Source organism: Myripristis murdjan, chromosome 14 (assembly GCF_902150065.1).
Source record: "Myripristis murdjan chromosome 14, fMyrMur1.1, whole genome shotgun sequence".
In the NCBI taxonomy this organism is placed as follows: Eukaryota; Metazoa; Chordata; class Actinopteri; order Holocentriformes; family Holocentridae; genus Myripristis; species Myripristis murdjan.
In genome coordinates, this window is record NC_043993.1 from 32,558,253 (window position 1) to 32,575,240 (window position 16,988).

A 16,988-nucleotide genomic window follows, 5' to 3' on the forward strand; every position below is an offset into this window, starting at 1 on the left:
TTCTTCTTCTTACTATTAAATAGTTCATGTTTTGAACTTTTGAATACAGATAACATGATGTGTCCTGGCCATGTGTGTGTAGTGTGTGTGTGTGTGTGTGTGTGTGTGTGTGTGTGTGTGTGTTTGTAAAAAAAATCAATAAATAAATACATAAATAAATAAATGTAGGAAAAGGATAGATAGCTTAATAAACCAACAATTCACCTCAATTTCAAGAACGTGCACCTCACTGTGCCTTGTACAGGAGTCCTGTAAAAGCTGGATTTCATATTTATCTGTTTGCATTCAGCCATTAACTCTGTTAATCCCTCTGGTTTACCAGTCTCCTAGTCTGCCCTGTGCTCTGCCCTGGTCTCCTCTTTTTTAGGACAAGACATTGGGATCATGACAAAGATAAAAACAACAATATTCAAGAATATATTAAGTCAAAATAGAATATGAAATTGTATAAAAGATTTGCTGAAAGATCTTGAGAATGCTATGTGGCAGTATTCATAATCCACATGTTGGACAAAAGTCTTTCTTCTGGCAAAAGTGGCCGACCACACACCTGCCTACGCTGACAGCAGCTGCCACAAGAATAAAAATGTCTGTCTTAAGTCACTGAATCTAGTGCTGAGTCTTGAAATCTTATTTTTCTTTAAAAAAAAAAGTGAAGAATTAGGTTAATTGGTTAAGATAATTTACTTTTTCCCCTTCAGTTTTATTTGCCATGTGATTTCTCTTGAATCAAGTGTCGTTTCCTCGTTCTGCTTTGTTTTTAAAATATCGATACTTGTTCTTGGAAAAGTCCTGAAACTGGTGGAATGATGCGACCCCGCTGTCCAAACTGTCAGAGAGATTTTGATGTCGTTTGCTGGCTTGACTTCTCCGGGGTCAGCGCTGCACAGGCTCACTGATGTTTGTCAGGACTGCAGTGGCAACAACTGGAGGGTCCAGAGAGCGCCGGGACACTCTTCCTCCCCCACGCTGCTTGTGATGGCCTTTGAAGTTTTCCAAACAGGAGCTGCTCTAACAAAAGTCTGGCTACCGTCAAGCTGTGAAGCTACAAATGCGGTGAAATTCAAGCCGGACAAGTCCAGGTTTACAGTCGGCAGCGTCTGCCAGTTAGAGTCACCGTGTGGTGGTGGAACCAGACATCTGAGGAAAACAACACACAGTGGACCTTTCAAACGAGAAATGCAAGAAGGTGATGAGACATTTTGAAGACATCAGTACATTCTCGGTGGTCAGCTGATGCTGTTTTAAGATGGAATACCTTGTTAAAAAAAAAAATCCTGTTAAACTGATGTCCCGCCTGCAACCACAGACTCACATTAAATCGTCTTTGCTCACACAGGAAAAGCACAGGAGCTCAATCCATAGTGTAGCGCCTAAAAACTAAAACTAATCCAGAAGCTAACGTTTATTTCTTTATGATAATTTATTTATTATAGCTAGAGCAGCAGCATTTCATCATCACCACTACCAGGCTCCAGTAGGTTTGCTCTAAAGAAAGAAAGCCAGTAAGTGACATTTCAGTCTCTAGGCAACAAATATCCATGCCTCTGTGCCAACATCAGTCTTTTTTCACAAATTAATATATTTATTCACGGATACATTGCAGCAACTGACAGACAACCTTGGATCCGAATGAAACCTTTGAAAATGGATTGTGAAAACACTTCTTGCTGCAAAAAAAAAAGCAGTGCAAGAATTGTTTCTCAAATTTCAGTGGAAAAATTTGAAACTTGGACTATGGTATTGATTTTGCAAGTAGAACCAAAAAAAAAAAAAAAAAAAGTGAAGTGCCAATTAATGAAAGGACTGCATTAAATCCTGAATATGAAAATATAACACACAGGCTACACTTTAGTTATGTAACTTGGGGGCGGGCAGCGGACGGGTTGCACATGTTAATTAGGGGCGGACGGCGAACATAATTGCCTCTTAAACAAACACAGCCACTTCCTGCACTATCACATGTAGGAATCAGTTGCAGGCTGTGAGGATTAGTTTTGGGTTTCCCGTTACCGCAAACTCCACTCACCCACTGTTAAACGGCTGAAATCTCGGTTCAGACGAAGCTGCTGGTGTGAGTTCAATCAACAAAGATTTTCTGTGTCATGTTTAGTGGCGAGCTGGATTACTGTCGCCTTTGAAGACAGGCCACAGAAATGGTAAGCAGACTCTAACAATGGACTTCAGAGGATAGAATTAATGGCAAAAAAACTGCATTACTTAAGAATACGACTTCAGTACATCTTTTCCTGACATCTCAGCTTTTTCAGAGCTGAAGAGACAAGTTTTTTTGTCCTCATGTAAACACTTCATGACATGAATCCAGCCGCTGTTTACTTTCACTAAAAACCTGCACCCGATGAATATTTACATCTGGCATACAGTGAGGTGTAAACTAATGTGGAGCATCAATGTGAAAATGAAAGCCAGTTAATAACAGGAGACGAGTTGTGGCCCATTAAATGTGATGTTCTCATTATTGCCTTGACAGTGATGGAGAGTCATTTTCCCCTGTGACGCAAAAAGGCTACGGTCATCAGCAACTTCCTGTACCACCCTGGACCGTAAATTAGCTCCAGTAAGCGCTGGTTTCTCTCTTGGGGAGAGGAGGAGATGGAGGGTCTGAGTCACAGCGGGAAGCAGGCCTTCATTTTGTCTGAAAAGATAATGCCTCTCACGGCAAAGAGTACATTCCCAACCTTAAAGCCTTAATCCAAATGTAAACACAGGAGCCATGCAGGCACACAGAGTCGTGGTACGTGTCGGACCAAGTCCACCACTCTCAGATAAAAGCCTCAGCTTGGGATCAGAAAACCTGATCATCTGGTCATCTAACGGCACCACAGTTTGGGATTATGTCTGTAGAGCATATCATGTGTTTTACTGATTTACAACATGACCAATTTCCCATTCAGGGATAATAAAGATTTACACAGCTGCTACCACAACTGCTACTGATGATACGCAATGACATCTTGTGTGTGTTTGCTTCATGAAATCAGCTGTACTTACTTTAAATAATGTCATAAGTTGCTACAGAATAGTCTTCAGCCAGTCAAGACACTGCAGACTGAGAAAGTAGAGTAAAGGCTTTTGAATGACTGAGCCAGTATTTCACTCCCCTGAATGAATCAATGAATGATGACTTCTGGCGCATGGTGGAAAAATTTATACAAACAAAGCTTAAAAAAAAAAAAAAAAAAAAAAAAAAAAAGACATTCAAACTCTATTTAGAATGTAAAGTGTTAATTTGGCCACACTGACATATTATTGTCAAGCTTGGTCAAAGTCCATTTGTTGCTACAGGTTTTTATTACAGGCTTTTTGCATTAAAATGCTCGTAAATATCTCGAGTGAAAAATACTGCAAAATGCAGTAGTTTCCAAACAGGCTTGCTGTAAATTCTTGTGGAAAACATTAATGGGTGGTAGTTAAAGGGATGGTTCACCCACTTCAGAAAATCTGATGTTTTATTAACCACCAAGCTGTTATGTAGGACTAATGTACGTGAAACATGTGTGATAGAGAGGAGCGGAGGAAAAGAAAAACCACAACTTTATTTTCTGCTATCTTTTAGTAAAAAGTTGTTTTTTGTCCTCCAACATGTGAACATGTGTTCAACGAAGAAAATAAAGGATCGCAAACTCAAATGATCTTCTCCTTACTGTGTGGTGGCTGCTGCTCCTGTGGTGTAGACGGATACAGGAGGAGCAGAAGTTACCGGATATTTGGATGTTGACAACAGGAAAAACAGTTATGAATAGGATTTGAGCAAAATTATCATATGTGTGCACCTGGTAATTTTATGTACATTTTAGTTTTGAATAGTGGCACTTGTGATGTGATGTGTTGTTATACCTTCTTTAAGTGGATGAAGGCGGTTATTTTTAAGAACGCTAGCCTAGACAAAATCCACCTCAAAAGGCCGCCTCAGTGTCTGGAGGTCGGGATCCGTCGGGACCTGATGGGCTAGGAAAAAATGTAGTTATATTCGGCTTCGGATCGGGTTCGGTCATGTTGGTGTTATTTTAGTGAAAACTGATGGACCTACTGAAGGCAACACGTAGGCTATTTCAGGTGGTAAATGTAACCTAGAGATGGAGGACAAGCAAAATCTCGAGCTCAAGTCAGGTTTGGACACAAAAAAAGGAATACTTGTCAGGTTCAGGTCAGGCTCGGTTACTATGCTTCAGTCTCGGATTGGGTTTGGACAAAAATATGCGGCCTGAGTGCAGTCTTGTGAAGCTGTTTGGACGAGTGGCTCTCCAGAAAACTGCAAGCAGCGATACCCGTGGCCAAGCAACACGCTCGTTTCAAACAGGCACTGCACTGGTCAGCTATACACGTGGCATTATTTCAACCCACATCTGCATTCACTTGAGAGATACTGCAACTCAGGCTTTTCTCAGGCACTTTCTGAAAAGGTCAACAAAGAGCGCAATGAAGTAATTCAATCTGTCTAATTGTTTGCATCTTTGCCAAAGTATAATTTATAGACTAGCTTTAGGAAAAATAAATGGTAACCTTGTACTTGAGGTGCAGTACAAGCAGATGATGATTAGAAGCACAGAACAAAGTGCACAATGCACTTATCAGACAAACATCATAAAAATACACTTAATTTCATTTAATGTCATTAAATACTGTTTCCTCATGAAGTTCTCAACACCCAAAATGTTTAGATAGATAGATAGATAGATAGATAGATAGATAGATAGATAGACTTTATTGATCCCAACCAGGGAAATTCTGGTAAATATTATTGTTATTATTATAATTATTATAAATATTATATTATTATTATTATTATTATTATTATTATTATTATACCATGCTCTGATAGTAACTATCATGCACTCATAATGCCCTATATACCACCTTCAAGCAAAATATTGTAAAAAAAAAAATATATATATATATATATATATATTATTAATATTAATATTATCAAAAAACTCCATATGCTACAATAAAATATAATTCACTCATTGGCTAAATAATAAAGTACAAATTTATTTAAAATAGGCTGGTAGTGATTGATGTCACACAATATAGCAAATGGCCTTCATTTCATTCACAAACATTGCTTACATTGTTTACAGAGGTCAGTCCGAGTATGAGAAGACTAACAAATCAGCTTAACTAGGTGATAATAATAACAACAATATACATAATCATCATCAACATCAGCATTTTGGCTCAAGACTCAAGCCTGATAAACCTGCTGGACAATGTGGATCCTGGAGAGAAAGTCTGTTGCCCACCACCATACAGCGCTCAATGACAGGCTCATTCCAACATCAGCAAATATAATTGCAGAAGACGGCCTCATCACAGCATTACTGACTTCAGTGCTACTTCCAGCTTTGAGCTTCAACCCTTATGGATATATAAACATTTTAAAATCAAATTACAACATATTATGTCCAGAGAAACCGCATTCCTCTGGCAGGCCTGGGATCAAACCGTCACAACCTATATTTCTCTCACTTTTTCCCTGTTCTCGTAACAAAGAAAATATACTCTTTGGAATGGCCAGTAAAAAAATAACAATAAATTATATTGACATATGAACCTCTGCTTGGAATGCCTGCATAATTCATTTCTTAGTGTAGAACAAAATACAATCACACAAACAGGACAAAGGTACACACGAAAGGAAATTAAAGTGCAAACTACAGCGGTTAAAGGAAACCTTGGCATTGCTTTGAAAAGACATTCTCTCGGACTTTGTGCCGTCACCTAAAATGACTCCCTACACCTACACAAGGTGCATCACAATCTGATCCTCACTCAATTTTTCATGAATGAAGAGTATTTTTAATTCTACTTATTTGGTAGTGTTTTATTCTTTCTGTTTATCACACAAGAAAAATACCCACTCAGATACTCTTACACAGTTATTTTTCATCATTTTGCGGTGTTTAATGCATTTTGTGATCAAGTGTAATTTCCTTTTTCTGGGGTACCAACTTTCCCTCACCCTGTTTTGCCCTTTTCTCCTTCACTTAATTAATTTCCTACATTTCCACAAATGTCTTTCACCCTCATTCAAAACAGAACATGTCTTGTGGCTGCATTGTTTGCTGGTTTTTGAGACTAAAGTCAGTGGAAGTGTTGGTTTCTACCTCCTGTACAATGGATCTCTTCTTGTATGACTGTTGTATGAATGTTAGTGCGAAATGGTGGCTCTAGAAAGAGGCCCCTGCTGGTTGATTCTGAGGGACACAAACATCACTAACATTTATAGATAGCTGGAAATTTTCGGCCATCAAACCCTTGCAAACCTCACTTGAAATATCTCAGTGTGATGTTATGTTGTCTATGGCTAGTTATCCACAGGGAAATATGGGCCCAGATATGCACTGTACAACACCATTAGCAGTGCTACGAGGTGGATTTTTCCCTTTAATACTCAATAAACTAGAAACTGTATTTATTTATCAACTTATTGACTGTGGCCGGATGTCCAAAAATTTTGTCTAGTGTACATTGAGGCTCATTCATTTTGGAGACATCAGGCATTAAAGCCTCTGTTGTGCTTTCGTTTCCTTGAGTGGCAAAACTTAACCAGCAGTGCCAGCACAATAATCAACACCAATGCTATCACCACGATGATAATTATGCTCACAGTTCGACTGTCCAGAGTGCGACACATTTCATGCGTCACCCTCTCTATGTTCACCGGCTCTGAGTCCTGCAGGTAGACACAGGTCACAGTCTCGATGTCTGGAACAACCACAGCAGAGCGCTGAACCATGTGGAGGAAACGAAGGTTACTGCAGCAGCTGAGTGGATTGGAGCCCATGTAGAGGGTTTTTAGAGAGCGCTCCAGTGCAGCCACCGTGTTGTACTCCAGGGTGACCAGGTTGTTGTTTTGCAGGTTCAGGGACTCAATGGAAGATTCTTTGTTCCACAGTGGGAGAGTGGTTAGCTGGTTGGTTGACAGGTCCACAAATTTGAGATGGTTAAGCAAAGACAGGTCTGTCATTAGTTTGGAAATGTTATTTTCCCTCAGGAAGAGGTGAACCAGGGAATTCTCAAGACCGGAGAGGGAATTTGGGTCCATCTCCAGCCCTGGATTCAGGGAAAGGTCCAGTAACTTCAGAGGGGTGTTGTAAAAGGCATTCGCAGGCACAACCTTCAGGCTGTTCTCAGAGAGGTACAGGTACTGCAAGGTTGGAATAGAGGAGAAGGACACACAATCTGGTGGATGCAGGTGGTTTTCGTCTCTCAGGAGTGGTTTGGTTTTATTTTGCACTGAGCTACAGATTTTCAGATTGTTCTGCTGGAGCTGCAAGTATCTGATGCTCGGTAGTCTTTGAAATGATTGAGGGTCCAGTGTGGTGAGGGCATTTCCTTGTAGGAAGAGCTCCTCCAGTAGTTGCAGAGTGTTTTCCCCCAATGAAAAGTTCTGCAAGGAATTATAGCTGAGATCTAGGACCCTTACCTGCGGTAGAAGGTCTTCTACATAAAATGAGCTAATACAGTTATTGCTCACATTCAGGACCTCCAGTGATAACATACTGCAGATAAAGGACAGTGGTATGCTTTTAAGTTGGTTGTAGCTCAAGTCCAGGTATACCAAATTTGAGAGCAGTTGATGTCTGGTTCTTAAATTAGATGAACTATGACCTAAGATTGCCAGTTCCTCTGCTGGGCCTGTAACATTGACACTATAGAGCTGGTTTCGTGAAACATCCAGATACACAATCTTGTTCCTTCTAGGGAGCAAAGGAAAATAAGGAATTCTGTTTTCGCTAAGATCAAGGTAGAGCAGGTCATATTCTATATCAGAGTCTGCGGTTTGGAAAGTCTCCATGCTGTTCTTACTAAGATTAAGCACCTTTAACTTGGAGAGATTGAAGTCTGTGATGCAGGTGATTGAGTTCTTGGACAAATCAAGTTCAGTCAGATTGTGCAATGAGTCAAACGCACCATCCTCGATCTCCAAGATGACGTTGTTGTGGAGGTTGATGCCTCTCAACCCCAAGGATCCATTGAAAGTGTTTTTTGCTATTTTGGTGATACTATTGCCACTCAGAGAAAGGTTTTCCAGTAATGGAGAGTGACTCAAAAAGTAGTCTGTCATTCCTGTATACAGTCCATTGCTTGAAAGATCAAGGGACTCCACAGCTGGAAGAGGCCCGATGTAGGTTTTGGTGAGAGCAAAAACATCCAGATAGTTCCTGGACAGATCTAGGACTTTGAGATTCGTCATGTCTTTGAACAGATCGGGCTGGATGAACTGGATCTTGTTCGAATGGAGATTCAGATTATGGAGGCTGGTATGAAACGCGAGAGTTTCAAGGGTCAGGTTTTGCAGCATGTTGCGCGAGAGGTCTAGCGTTTGGATACCATGAGAAAGGTTGGCTGGTGCACATCTTAGGCTGCGATTGCTGCAAAACACATCCATCTGGACCTGTGAACAAAGAAAGACAAACACACTAGTCTTATTATCTCAGCACACTCCCAAATTGCTTTACCATGACACAACACAGACCAAATGTTCAAAGCATACGTGGAGAGTTGTTTTATGAGTCAGTGTATCTATGTTCTTGGCAGCCGCAGAGTCCTCGGAGGTTCATTATGGCGTATTGTCCTCATAAAACAAACCATTTCAACAAGGGGGCATTTCACTTTCAATTTAGTTCATAATAGTAAGTGAAACTGCCATTCTAATAATACAGCACTCATTCACAGCTTTTTAAATCAACATATCTAAACACTTTTTACAAGAAATAGTTTTTCAGTTTTTTTACTTTAAAGAAAATCCACCCACTCAGGTGACACCATCCCTTGTTTTAATCCCTTGAGTTTTTGTCATCTTTTCTCCCCCTTTCTGCAATAGATTCAAATATTTAACTTATTGGTGTTACTTATAATTGAGACCATATGGCCAGAGACCCCCCTCTGTAAAAACAGCTCATAAAACTCACTCCTTCTCTCTCTCTCTCTCTCTCTCTCTCTCTCTCTCTCTCTCTCTCTCTCTCTCTCTCTCTCTGGCCAAGTACATTTAGGTTCTTGGCATACTTGTGGTATTTGAAGTTAGTGGCATTCCTGGCAATCTGAGCCATGAACAAGCTCATATAAGAGTTTTCTTCTGCATATAAATAAGCATCTGTTATGACTCAAACCACAATGATTAGATAAATTGTGCATCATATTGTCACGTCTCTCTTTGTTCTCATCTTTATTTTCATTCTGAAAAATGAGTCAAACACAATCAGAGGATGAAATATTTAGCTTTGTTTTGGTATATTACATTACGCTTTCTTCCCCCTAATAAACACAGAGCAACGTGAGGAATAAATGCTGAAAGTCCCTAATCACAGAATTCAATAGAGAGATGGCGATCTAATACTGTACCTGTGTGCTTTTCAAAAAACTATAAATATTAGGAATAATCTACATATTATCAGTGCTCCTACAATGGGTATTGGCTATCTGCAGTGTATGAATTACATCAGATGGGATGTAGAAGTTTACTTCAGGTAAGAAGTGGCTCCCTGTCCAAGAGATGAGAAAAACAAGCAGTCCAGTTTATTTGTAATTATGTTTAAAATCCTGTATTATTCTCTGAGAAAATGTATGTGACCTTTGTCTTTTGTGATGCATATCCTCACTTTTAATGCATCCATCAGCTGCATTTATACAGCTCCTACACTTCAAAATCCGATTTTCTAATCATATCGCAAAGTTTGACGAGGCTATAAACTGTTCTTGAAGGAATTCAGTCTTATTTCCATACTGACACATTCATGTTTGTGCATGAGAAAAGAAATGTGCCATATGAAGACAAAGAGTCAGACATTCAGGATATTTTCAAAAAGATGAGATGAATTATCTCTCCATTCCAGTGGACACAAATAGCACTGATGACTGCATCTTTAAGTCTGTTTGAATTTGAGTCGCCATCACTGGAGTCCACATAGAAGTTCAAAACATGACATTTTCTTAGGAATGCATTTTGTTACTTTCTATCATGATAACACAGTAATAATTCAACTTATTGCTCCGTCGTGAGAGCATTTACATTTGTAGTTCTAAACACCTGGTGTCTGGCAGGTCCTTTCTGGGAAAGATCCTCTGCGTCACAGGCAGAAATGTGCTTTATGTTTTATGTTTGTTTGGAAGAGAGCTGCAAAGGCTGATGTAAATTTTGAGCCCAAATAAGGGCCGCTGGAGCCATCCCACTTCCAGTCCAATGTGAAAATGAATGCCGTCTAAAGTGCCTTTAAATGATTTCTGCTGCTAGTTCTGACTCAGGCCGCTTTTGTTTGATAGATAGATACTTTATTCATCCCGCAGTTGCTTTGTCATTCATCTCTAGATTAACTGAGATGGAGTTTGATCAGCTTCGAAGCGGCTTTACAAAAAACACCGGCCACTGCTAACCATCGTTAGTCTACAGGCCCGTTCCCAGTCACCTACTGGCCTTGACGGCTCTTTTTCTACATAGTGAAACATTATAGACTCATAATTGCTGTGTCACTTTCTGACATCATTTATTGTTTTTTTCAAAGATGATCAGACTTGTGTAAAAGGGGGGAGGGAGGTTATTGGAATGGAGACCAGATGTGCAGGAGGATGCAAACGCCTGTGAGACTGACAAAAGTTGGTGATTTGCTTACATGAGCCAAAAGCTATTATATCATATTATAATATATTATGTTATATTATTCATAACTAGTAATTTTCTAGAACAATAAGAAGATCTGGAAATCTTCCAGAAAGCCACAAAATAACGAGGACACTTTACATTTCTATAACCAGAGGTGGAGCTGGACTGTCAGCATGGGCACTGACACAGTGTAACTTAACCGACGACGAAAAGAGCGCCACCTACAGAAACTGTAATGCATTCATTTGAGAAAAGAAAAGGTTTTCTGAATTAATGGGAGAGTCCAATTATCTTATAATTCCAAGAAGACATTTTGAGGAAAAACAAATCTTCCCTGTTCTGTTGAATTAACGAGATAATCGTCTTATAAAGCAAAAAAAAAAAAAAAAAAAAAAAAGGTTTCCTGAGGGAAAAAAAAAAATCCGTTTCATGATGTTCCAAAACGAACACGAAAAATGCTTGGTTCAGGTTAGGAAAAGGTCATGATTAAGGTTATGAAACGTTACCTAACGTTCAGTAATATTAGCTAGTGAATGTTAGCTACATTAAAAACAAACACTTACACAGACTGTGTTGCTCCCTTAAAAAAAAAAAAAAAACACCACAGTGACATTATTTACACAACCACTAGAGGTCACTTAGCTATAAAATGTAACTCCAGGTTGTAATAAGCTGCTGCATAAACGAACAGTGTGGTTGTTTTTCACCGGTGGACAGTCTCGCTCGACATCACAGAGTTTCTTCAAGATCAGCTGCACCAGCATGACGTGATTCACAGATATAAGATTATGTTTCTGAAATTTATTCATGCTGACTCAAGACACAGTGAGAAAGCACACACATACACCCACACACACACACCCTGCTACCACCAGCACCAGCACGTCTCTCAGAAGTCTGACATAATTATCTCATTAATTCAGAAAAACCAGCCTGATTTTCTCTGTCAAGTGATTGTATTACATTTCCACAGAAACCTGAGCCACATCAACACAACATCAGAGGACGAAAACAAAACAAAGAAACTATGACACTTCTAGACACACTGTTTTGATTGACAGGAGACGTCAGGGCAGTGCAGTGCAGAAACGGCACGGCGACAAGCGCTGAGCACCAAACATCGGAGACAAAATAAAGGAAGCCGGCATTACAATTTGAACTGTCCGGCTCACTGAAAAGGGTCAAACGGGTTGTGGTTCCTCATAGCCACATCACATCCACAGTAGTAAGAGTATGAAGTCTGACAGTCTTTCACTTCAAACGCCAAAGCCAAGCAGTTTGGCTCAAGCAGACTCACTCACTGGAGCTAAAAGCAATAAACCAGCTCTGTTCATGCTACAGGTATTCAAATAAACCACCTGTCCACAGATATTGAAAATGCCTGATAGATTAGGTATTTCATCTCAACTGCTATGGGTAAAAATAAACAGATGAATAGATGAAAAACACATGGCAGAATGCTTATTTAAGTGAAAATGTGCCTAGTATTTGCTTTAAAATAGACGAAACCAGGACCAATAGCCTTATCAGCTGTGTTTTCCCTGTGTCTGCATTCCCAGCTGAGATCACACTGCTCTAAATCACAATCAGACATGCCTATACAATAGTTTCCATATACACCAGGTCATCTACTACCTCAGTTTTACTTACAATTTGGCATTCGTGGAGCTGGCGTGGAAGTCGAAGGGATGCTGCCATATAGCTGACGAAAAGCGGGAAGAGCAGCTGGAAGCCGGCCATGGTGCTGCAGGACAGGAAGAGCCCAAATGAAATTAGTAAGGAACACATGAGCGCAGGAAGCACGCTCAAGGTGCTGTGACAGGCTGAAAGGGAAGGAAGGGGGAAGTAGGCCCTACCTACTGTGTGACACGGTGACCTATGACAACACTATTTATGCCCTGAAATACAAAGGGGCTTTTTGTGATTTTGTTTTGTTGTGACGTTTCTCCTTTAGAGCTCTGAGCTCCGTGGCAGCGCCGGTGGCACCGAGAGAGGATGACTCAGCCGTAAAGGCCGGTTTCCATCAGCGCTCCGTCAATGCATTCAATTCACAGAATCAACTATTTGGAAATATTGTTGTTGTGATAGTGAGAACAGCTCAGAGATAGCTGGCTAGACATTTGTGATTCATCTCGTCAGACAGAGAGAAGCCATGTCCTTCATGATTTGGCGGAAACTTGTTGAAACATTTCCGCAGAGGTTCCCCCGAGACCAAAAAAAAGCAAGTTTCTAGTTTAGAGTAATTGTGGGAGTAATTAGAAGCACGGTAAAAATGTGAGCGTGGTAAATACCCGAGGGAGAAATTTCATGAGAAAACAAAAGGGGTGTTTCAAACATAAACCAGATCATAATAGTTTGCAAACAACAAGACCATATATCATGGCGAGAACCCTGGACATTTTTTTTTTTTTTTTAACTTAATGAATGACGTCTTGTTTTTGTTTTTAGTTGCTTGGTTTTTTATTATGCTTTCTTTTGGACAATTTATCATTTTAGTTTTAAGTATAATTTTTATTGTTTACCTTAGGAAGTCTAAAACCAACTTACTAATTGTCTAATTTCTTGTCCTTTTACACCTTGCAAATCTGATATTCCACACGATAGAATTAAGAATAAAGGCTTTATAATTGAACAGTAGTGTAACATTCAATATATCTGTCATAAAGCTGCGGCTCAAATGTTGTGGATGCACTGCAAAGCAAAACTGTTATGCAGATCCTCATGCCAGAACACAGTCACACTGATCGATGCTTAAAATGGCTATGAAGAGCGTGTTCAAATACGTCTTTACTCTCACCACAATGTTCTCATTGTATGACTATACAAAGTCAAGTCAGATGAGGACCAGTACAAACACAAATGACCTTTTCTGACAGTCTACTTTTACTGCAGCTTCACTGGAAAGTGACTATATCAGCAGTTAATAGAGCAGTGTAAAGTCCTTTTGAAATCCCCAAAACAACCAACATGCACAAGATCAACATTCAGCCACTGAACTGACTGAGCGGCTCACCATCTAGGAAGTGATCTGACAATTAATGCAAAAGCACCAAAGCCACATGGGGTCATTCTGGGCTTTTAAAAGATATTTATTAGGGGAAAAAGTTGGACTTTTTTGCACAATTGGCTAAGTTTCAGCTACCTGACAGCTCCCCGCTCTCTCGCTCACCGCTGTCAGGGGAGAAATGTCTTGGATCCATTTTGTAAACAAGCCCAACCAAGAGCATTTCCCCCCATCTGCAGCTACAGTACATTCCACTTTATTGAGCAGCAACCCACAGAAAAAAAAACACAAGACAAAACCAAGCAACTACAACAGCAAACAACAGCCTTGGCTACTTTGAAGTGGAGAACTGATCCAATAAGAGTATATTTACCTCACTTTCAGCTGATTACTAATATTTGGAGTGCCTCCTGACCATGTTGATTTCACATCCTCAGTGAGCCGACCCACCCACTCAGCGATCGACCGTACACAAGCAAACGCCGCAGGCACAAAGTCCTCTCAGCTCTCCTCTCAGCTGACTCTCCCCTCCACATTGCACAGCGTTCGGCTGCTTTCCAGCCATCACATCCTGTGAGAATATCCTGCATCGTTCTTGTTGCTCCCGCCTCCCATGTCTCTGAGGGAAATGCCTTATAAGGGGTTTGGGAAGTCCACTTTCTGCTCCAATTCAAGGAGGCTCCCAGCCCCCCCAACCCATCCCATCCCTCCTCTGCACTAAAGCACCCTCTTTTTATCCTAATGCTTCAGGATTTGTTTTCTCATGGGCTCTTTTCTTGAAAAAATGTGCTCATTCAATCACTCAGTTTCATTTGTGTAACTTTTCACACAATATATCCTGACCTTGGAATTAGGCATTTAAGATTGTGACCTTTTCTATTTTAATTAAAAGGAAGTGAACCACATATTCATAATCTTCCAACAGGGGGTTATTCCTTTTGAAAAAAAAAAAAATGGCATCAAATATGTAAAAAGAGAGGAAGTGCAATCAGCTGTAATGTGAAATCTTTGATGCTGAGTCTCTCAGATCACCTGAAAAAAGCCCGTTCCGAGCTCAGGACATGTCAGCAGCGGTGCCTCCTGACAAATCACAGGCTATTACTATTTATAAATATGTGTGAAAGTGTGTGTCATCCGAATCTAGACACGTGGGCGTGTTTGAAAATCACACATCCTTTTCAAGAGTGCGGGAGTACGCCTCTTTGTCATGTGTTTTTCTCTGTGGTTAGCCATACTGTAAATGAACAGCCTTGAATACCGTTTAAATATAATAATGTGTCAAATTGCATGTATTATATGATCCATAACTATAAATCTGTTTGAATCTCCACACTGGCTGGGAAAAAAACTCCACAGGTGAGAGTCAAATTCTTTATTATTAAACCTTTATTTTACCAGACAAAAATTGCTTGAGATAAAAAATCTCTTTTACGAGCAAGGCCTGGCCAAGAAGGCAGCAAGCAGGATACATAAACTCATTCATGAGCATTGCCCAGTGGCCAAAAACACATGCAAAAGGTAGGAATAAAGGATCCTATAGGCACAAGTTGTTTTCAAACTCTTTAACATTTCTGGACCCTCAAATTGATTTTGAATGAGCCACGGGCCCCATCTGGAGTGACTTTACTCTGGAGGGACCCTTATGTCAAGAGACTGCATTCAGGAGCCTTTCGCAAGCATTTCAAACACACAGTATAAGTGTTATTATTTTCCCTTACATTTTCTTTCTTTTTTTCCTTTTCACAATTTCCTGGTATTTTTCCTAATTTCCTGGTAAATTTTTTTTTCAATTTTTTCTTTTTTTTTTCAAATTTTCTCAATTTTTATCATTTTTTCATTTTTTAAAACTAATTTTCTGGTAATTATTCCCCTAATTTCCTGGTAAATTTATTTTTTTCTATTTTTAAATTTTTTTCAACTTATTTTCAATTTTTCTCAATTCTTTCAATTTTTCCTTTTTTTTTTTTTTTTTTTTTTTATAAATAATTTTCGGGTAATTATTCCCCTAATTTTCTGGTAAATTTCTTGAAATTTGTTTCAATTTTTAAAATGATTTTAAAACTTGAAACTTAAAATGATCCCTCACACATTTCTGCATTCAAACAATATCAAATAAATTAAATTCCAATGATATTAAACTATTCCTCATTTTGCTGAGGACCCCCTGGAGGCCCCTTAAGAACCCCTGAGGCCCCCACACCCCACTTTGACAACCAAACCAGGCAAACAATAATAAAGATACAGCTGCTAGTCATCTGTAAACAGTTTCATTCACAATCAGATCTGCTGTTGCTAGTAAGTACAACTGTGTTTTTGAACCTCTAAATGCAAATGAATATTATGTACAGTTGTCTAAAATACACCGAGTGCCTTCAATACAGAAGCAGCGTAATATGATGAAAAAAAATACTATGATTTTAAAAAAGTCCATGATAAAAAAAAAAAAAAAAAATTACAGCCCTTTTAGGAAATAATCCAGTTTGTTTTCTCATATATCATGGTCAAAATCAAAACCTTTAACAGCTGATGGTGTTGAAATTGAAACTGAAAACAAATTGGACATAGAAGAGAAACACAATAATAAGCTGCTGGACATTTTATCAGCGTGATGCATGTTTTGCCTGCCATCATTCCCAATTAGTGTGCTACATATTACAGAGCAGTGGTAGTGATTACACTTTTTAGAATCCACTTTCATACAGGTCACTGTATGTGCTCTCAAGTGACTTAACTAAGATAAATAATAAAATAAATAAATACAGGTTAGATTTTACCAAAATAAGAGCTTAAAAATGATTATTGTTGATAATCAAATGGGGAAAAAGACAGACCTGCTCTCTCGTTGCTCAGGCTCTGGCAGATTGACAGCAGGTTTCACATTCACCTTCCCTCACGCCTCAGTCAGCGGGCACAGTCACAGCCGTGAGAGCTGACCGCTGGGACTCAGGCAGCGCCGCCTCTGCATCTGAGGAAACAAACAAACATGCAAACAGGGGGGGCGGCACACAAAAGCCCCTGCACCTACCTGGGGAGGAGGGTGTGCTTCCCCGGAGTTTAAACCACACAGGTGGAGGATGGGTGTGTGTGTGTGTGTGTGTGTGTCATTGTGTTTCATCAGTGGTGTCATATGTTCAGTCCTAATAAAACATGCCACAGATGCCAGCCCCCTCCCTCCCTCCCTCTCTCCCTCCCTCCCTGGGTGTCAGTCCAGTTTATTTCCCGGGATTCCCAGACTGTTTTGCTTTGCTTTGCTTTGCATGGAGGTTTGGGCTCGACGTCACTGTTGGAGGGTTTTTCCCCCCCAGATGACAGAGCATCGTCTGTCACTCTATCCGTACACACAAAGCAGAAATTCAATGA

The 16,988-nt window shown here is 39.8% G+C and overlaps 1 protein-coding gene across 2 annotated transcripts; it reads right to left on the reverse strand.

The window, feature by feature from the left end:
- Positions 1 to 4,957: 4,957 nt before the first annotated feature.
- On the reverse strand, positions 4,958 to 16,538 carry lrrc32 (leucine rich repeat containing 32). 2 transcript variants are annotated; one of them, XM_030069711.1, is made up of 3 exons: positions 16,460 to 16,538; positions 12,275 to 12,368; positions 4,958 to 8,422 (listed from the first exon to the last, which is right to left on the reverse strand). In XM_030069711.1, exons 2-3 carry the CDS (start codon positions 12,362 to 12,364, stop codon positions 6,518 to 6,520), a joined length of 1,995 nt encoding a protein of 664 aa, XP_029925571.1. In that variant the 5' UTR covers positions 12,365 to 12,368; positions 16,460 to 16,538; the 3' UTR covers positions 4,958 to 6,517. The 2 variants fall into 2 exon arrangements, with proteins under 2 accessions (XP_029925571.1, XP_029925570.1); XM_030069710.1 differs by lacking the exon at positions 16,460 to 16,538 and adding an exon at positions 14,002 to 14,166.
- Positions 16,539 to 16,988: the final 450 nt, after the last annotated feature.

Excerpts from the sequence above, each read along its gene's own strand:
- lrrc32 (XM_030069711.1), bottom strand. The coding sequence starts at position 12,364 with ATGGCCGGCTTCCAGCTGCTCTTCCCGCTTTTCGTCAGCTATATGGCA. Across the intron at positions 8,423-12,274 it reads AGCTCCACGAATGCCAAATT|GTCCAGATGGATGTGTTTTG; the intron begins GTAAGTAAAACT and ends CTTTGTTCACAG.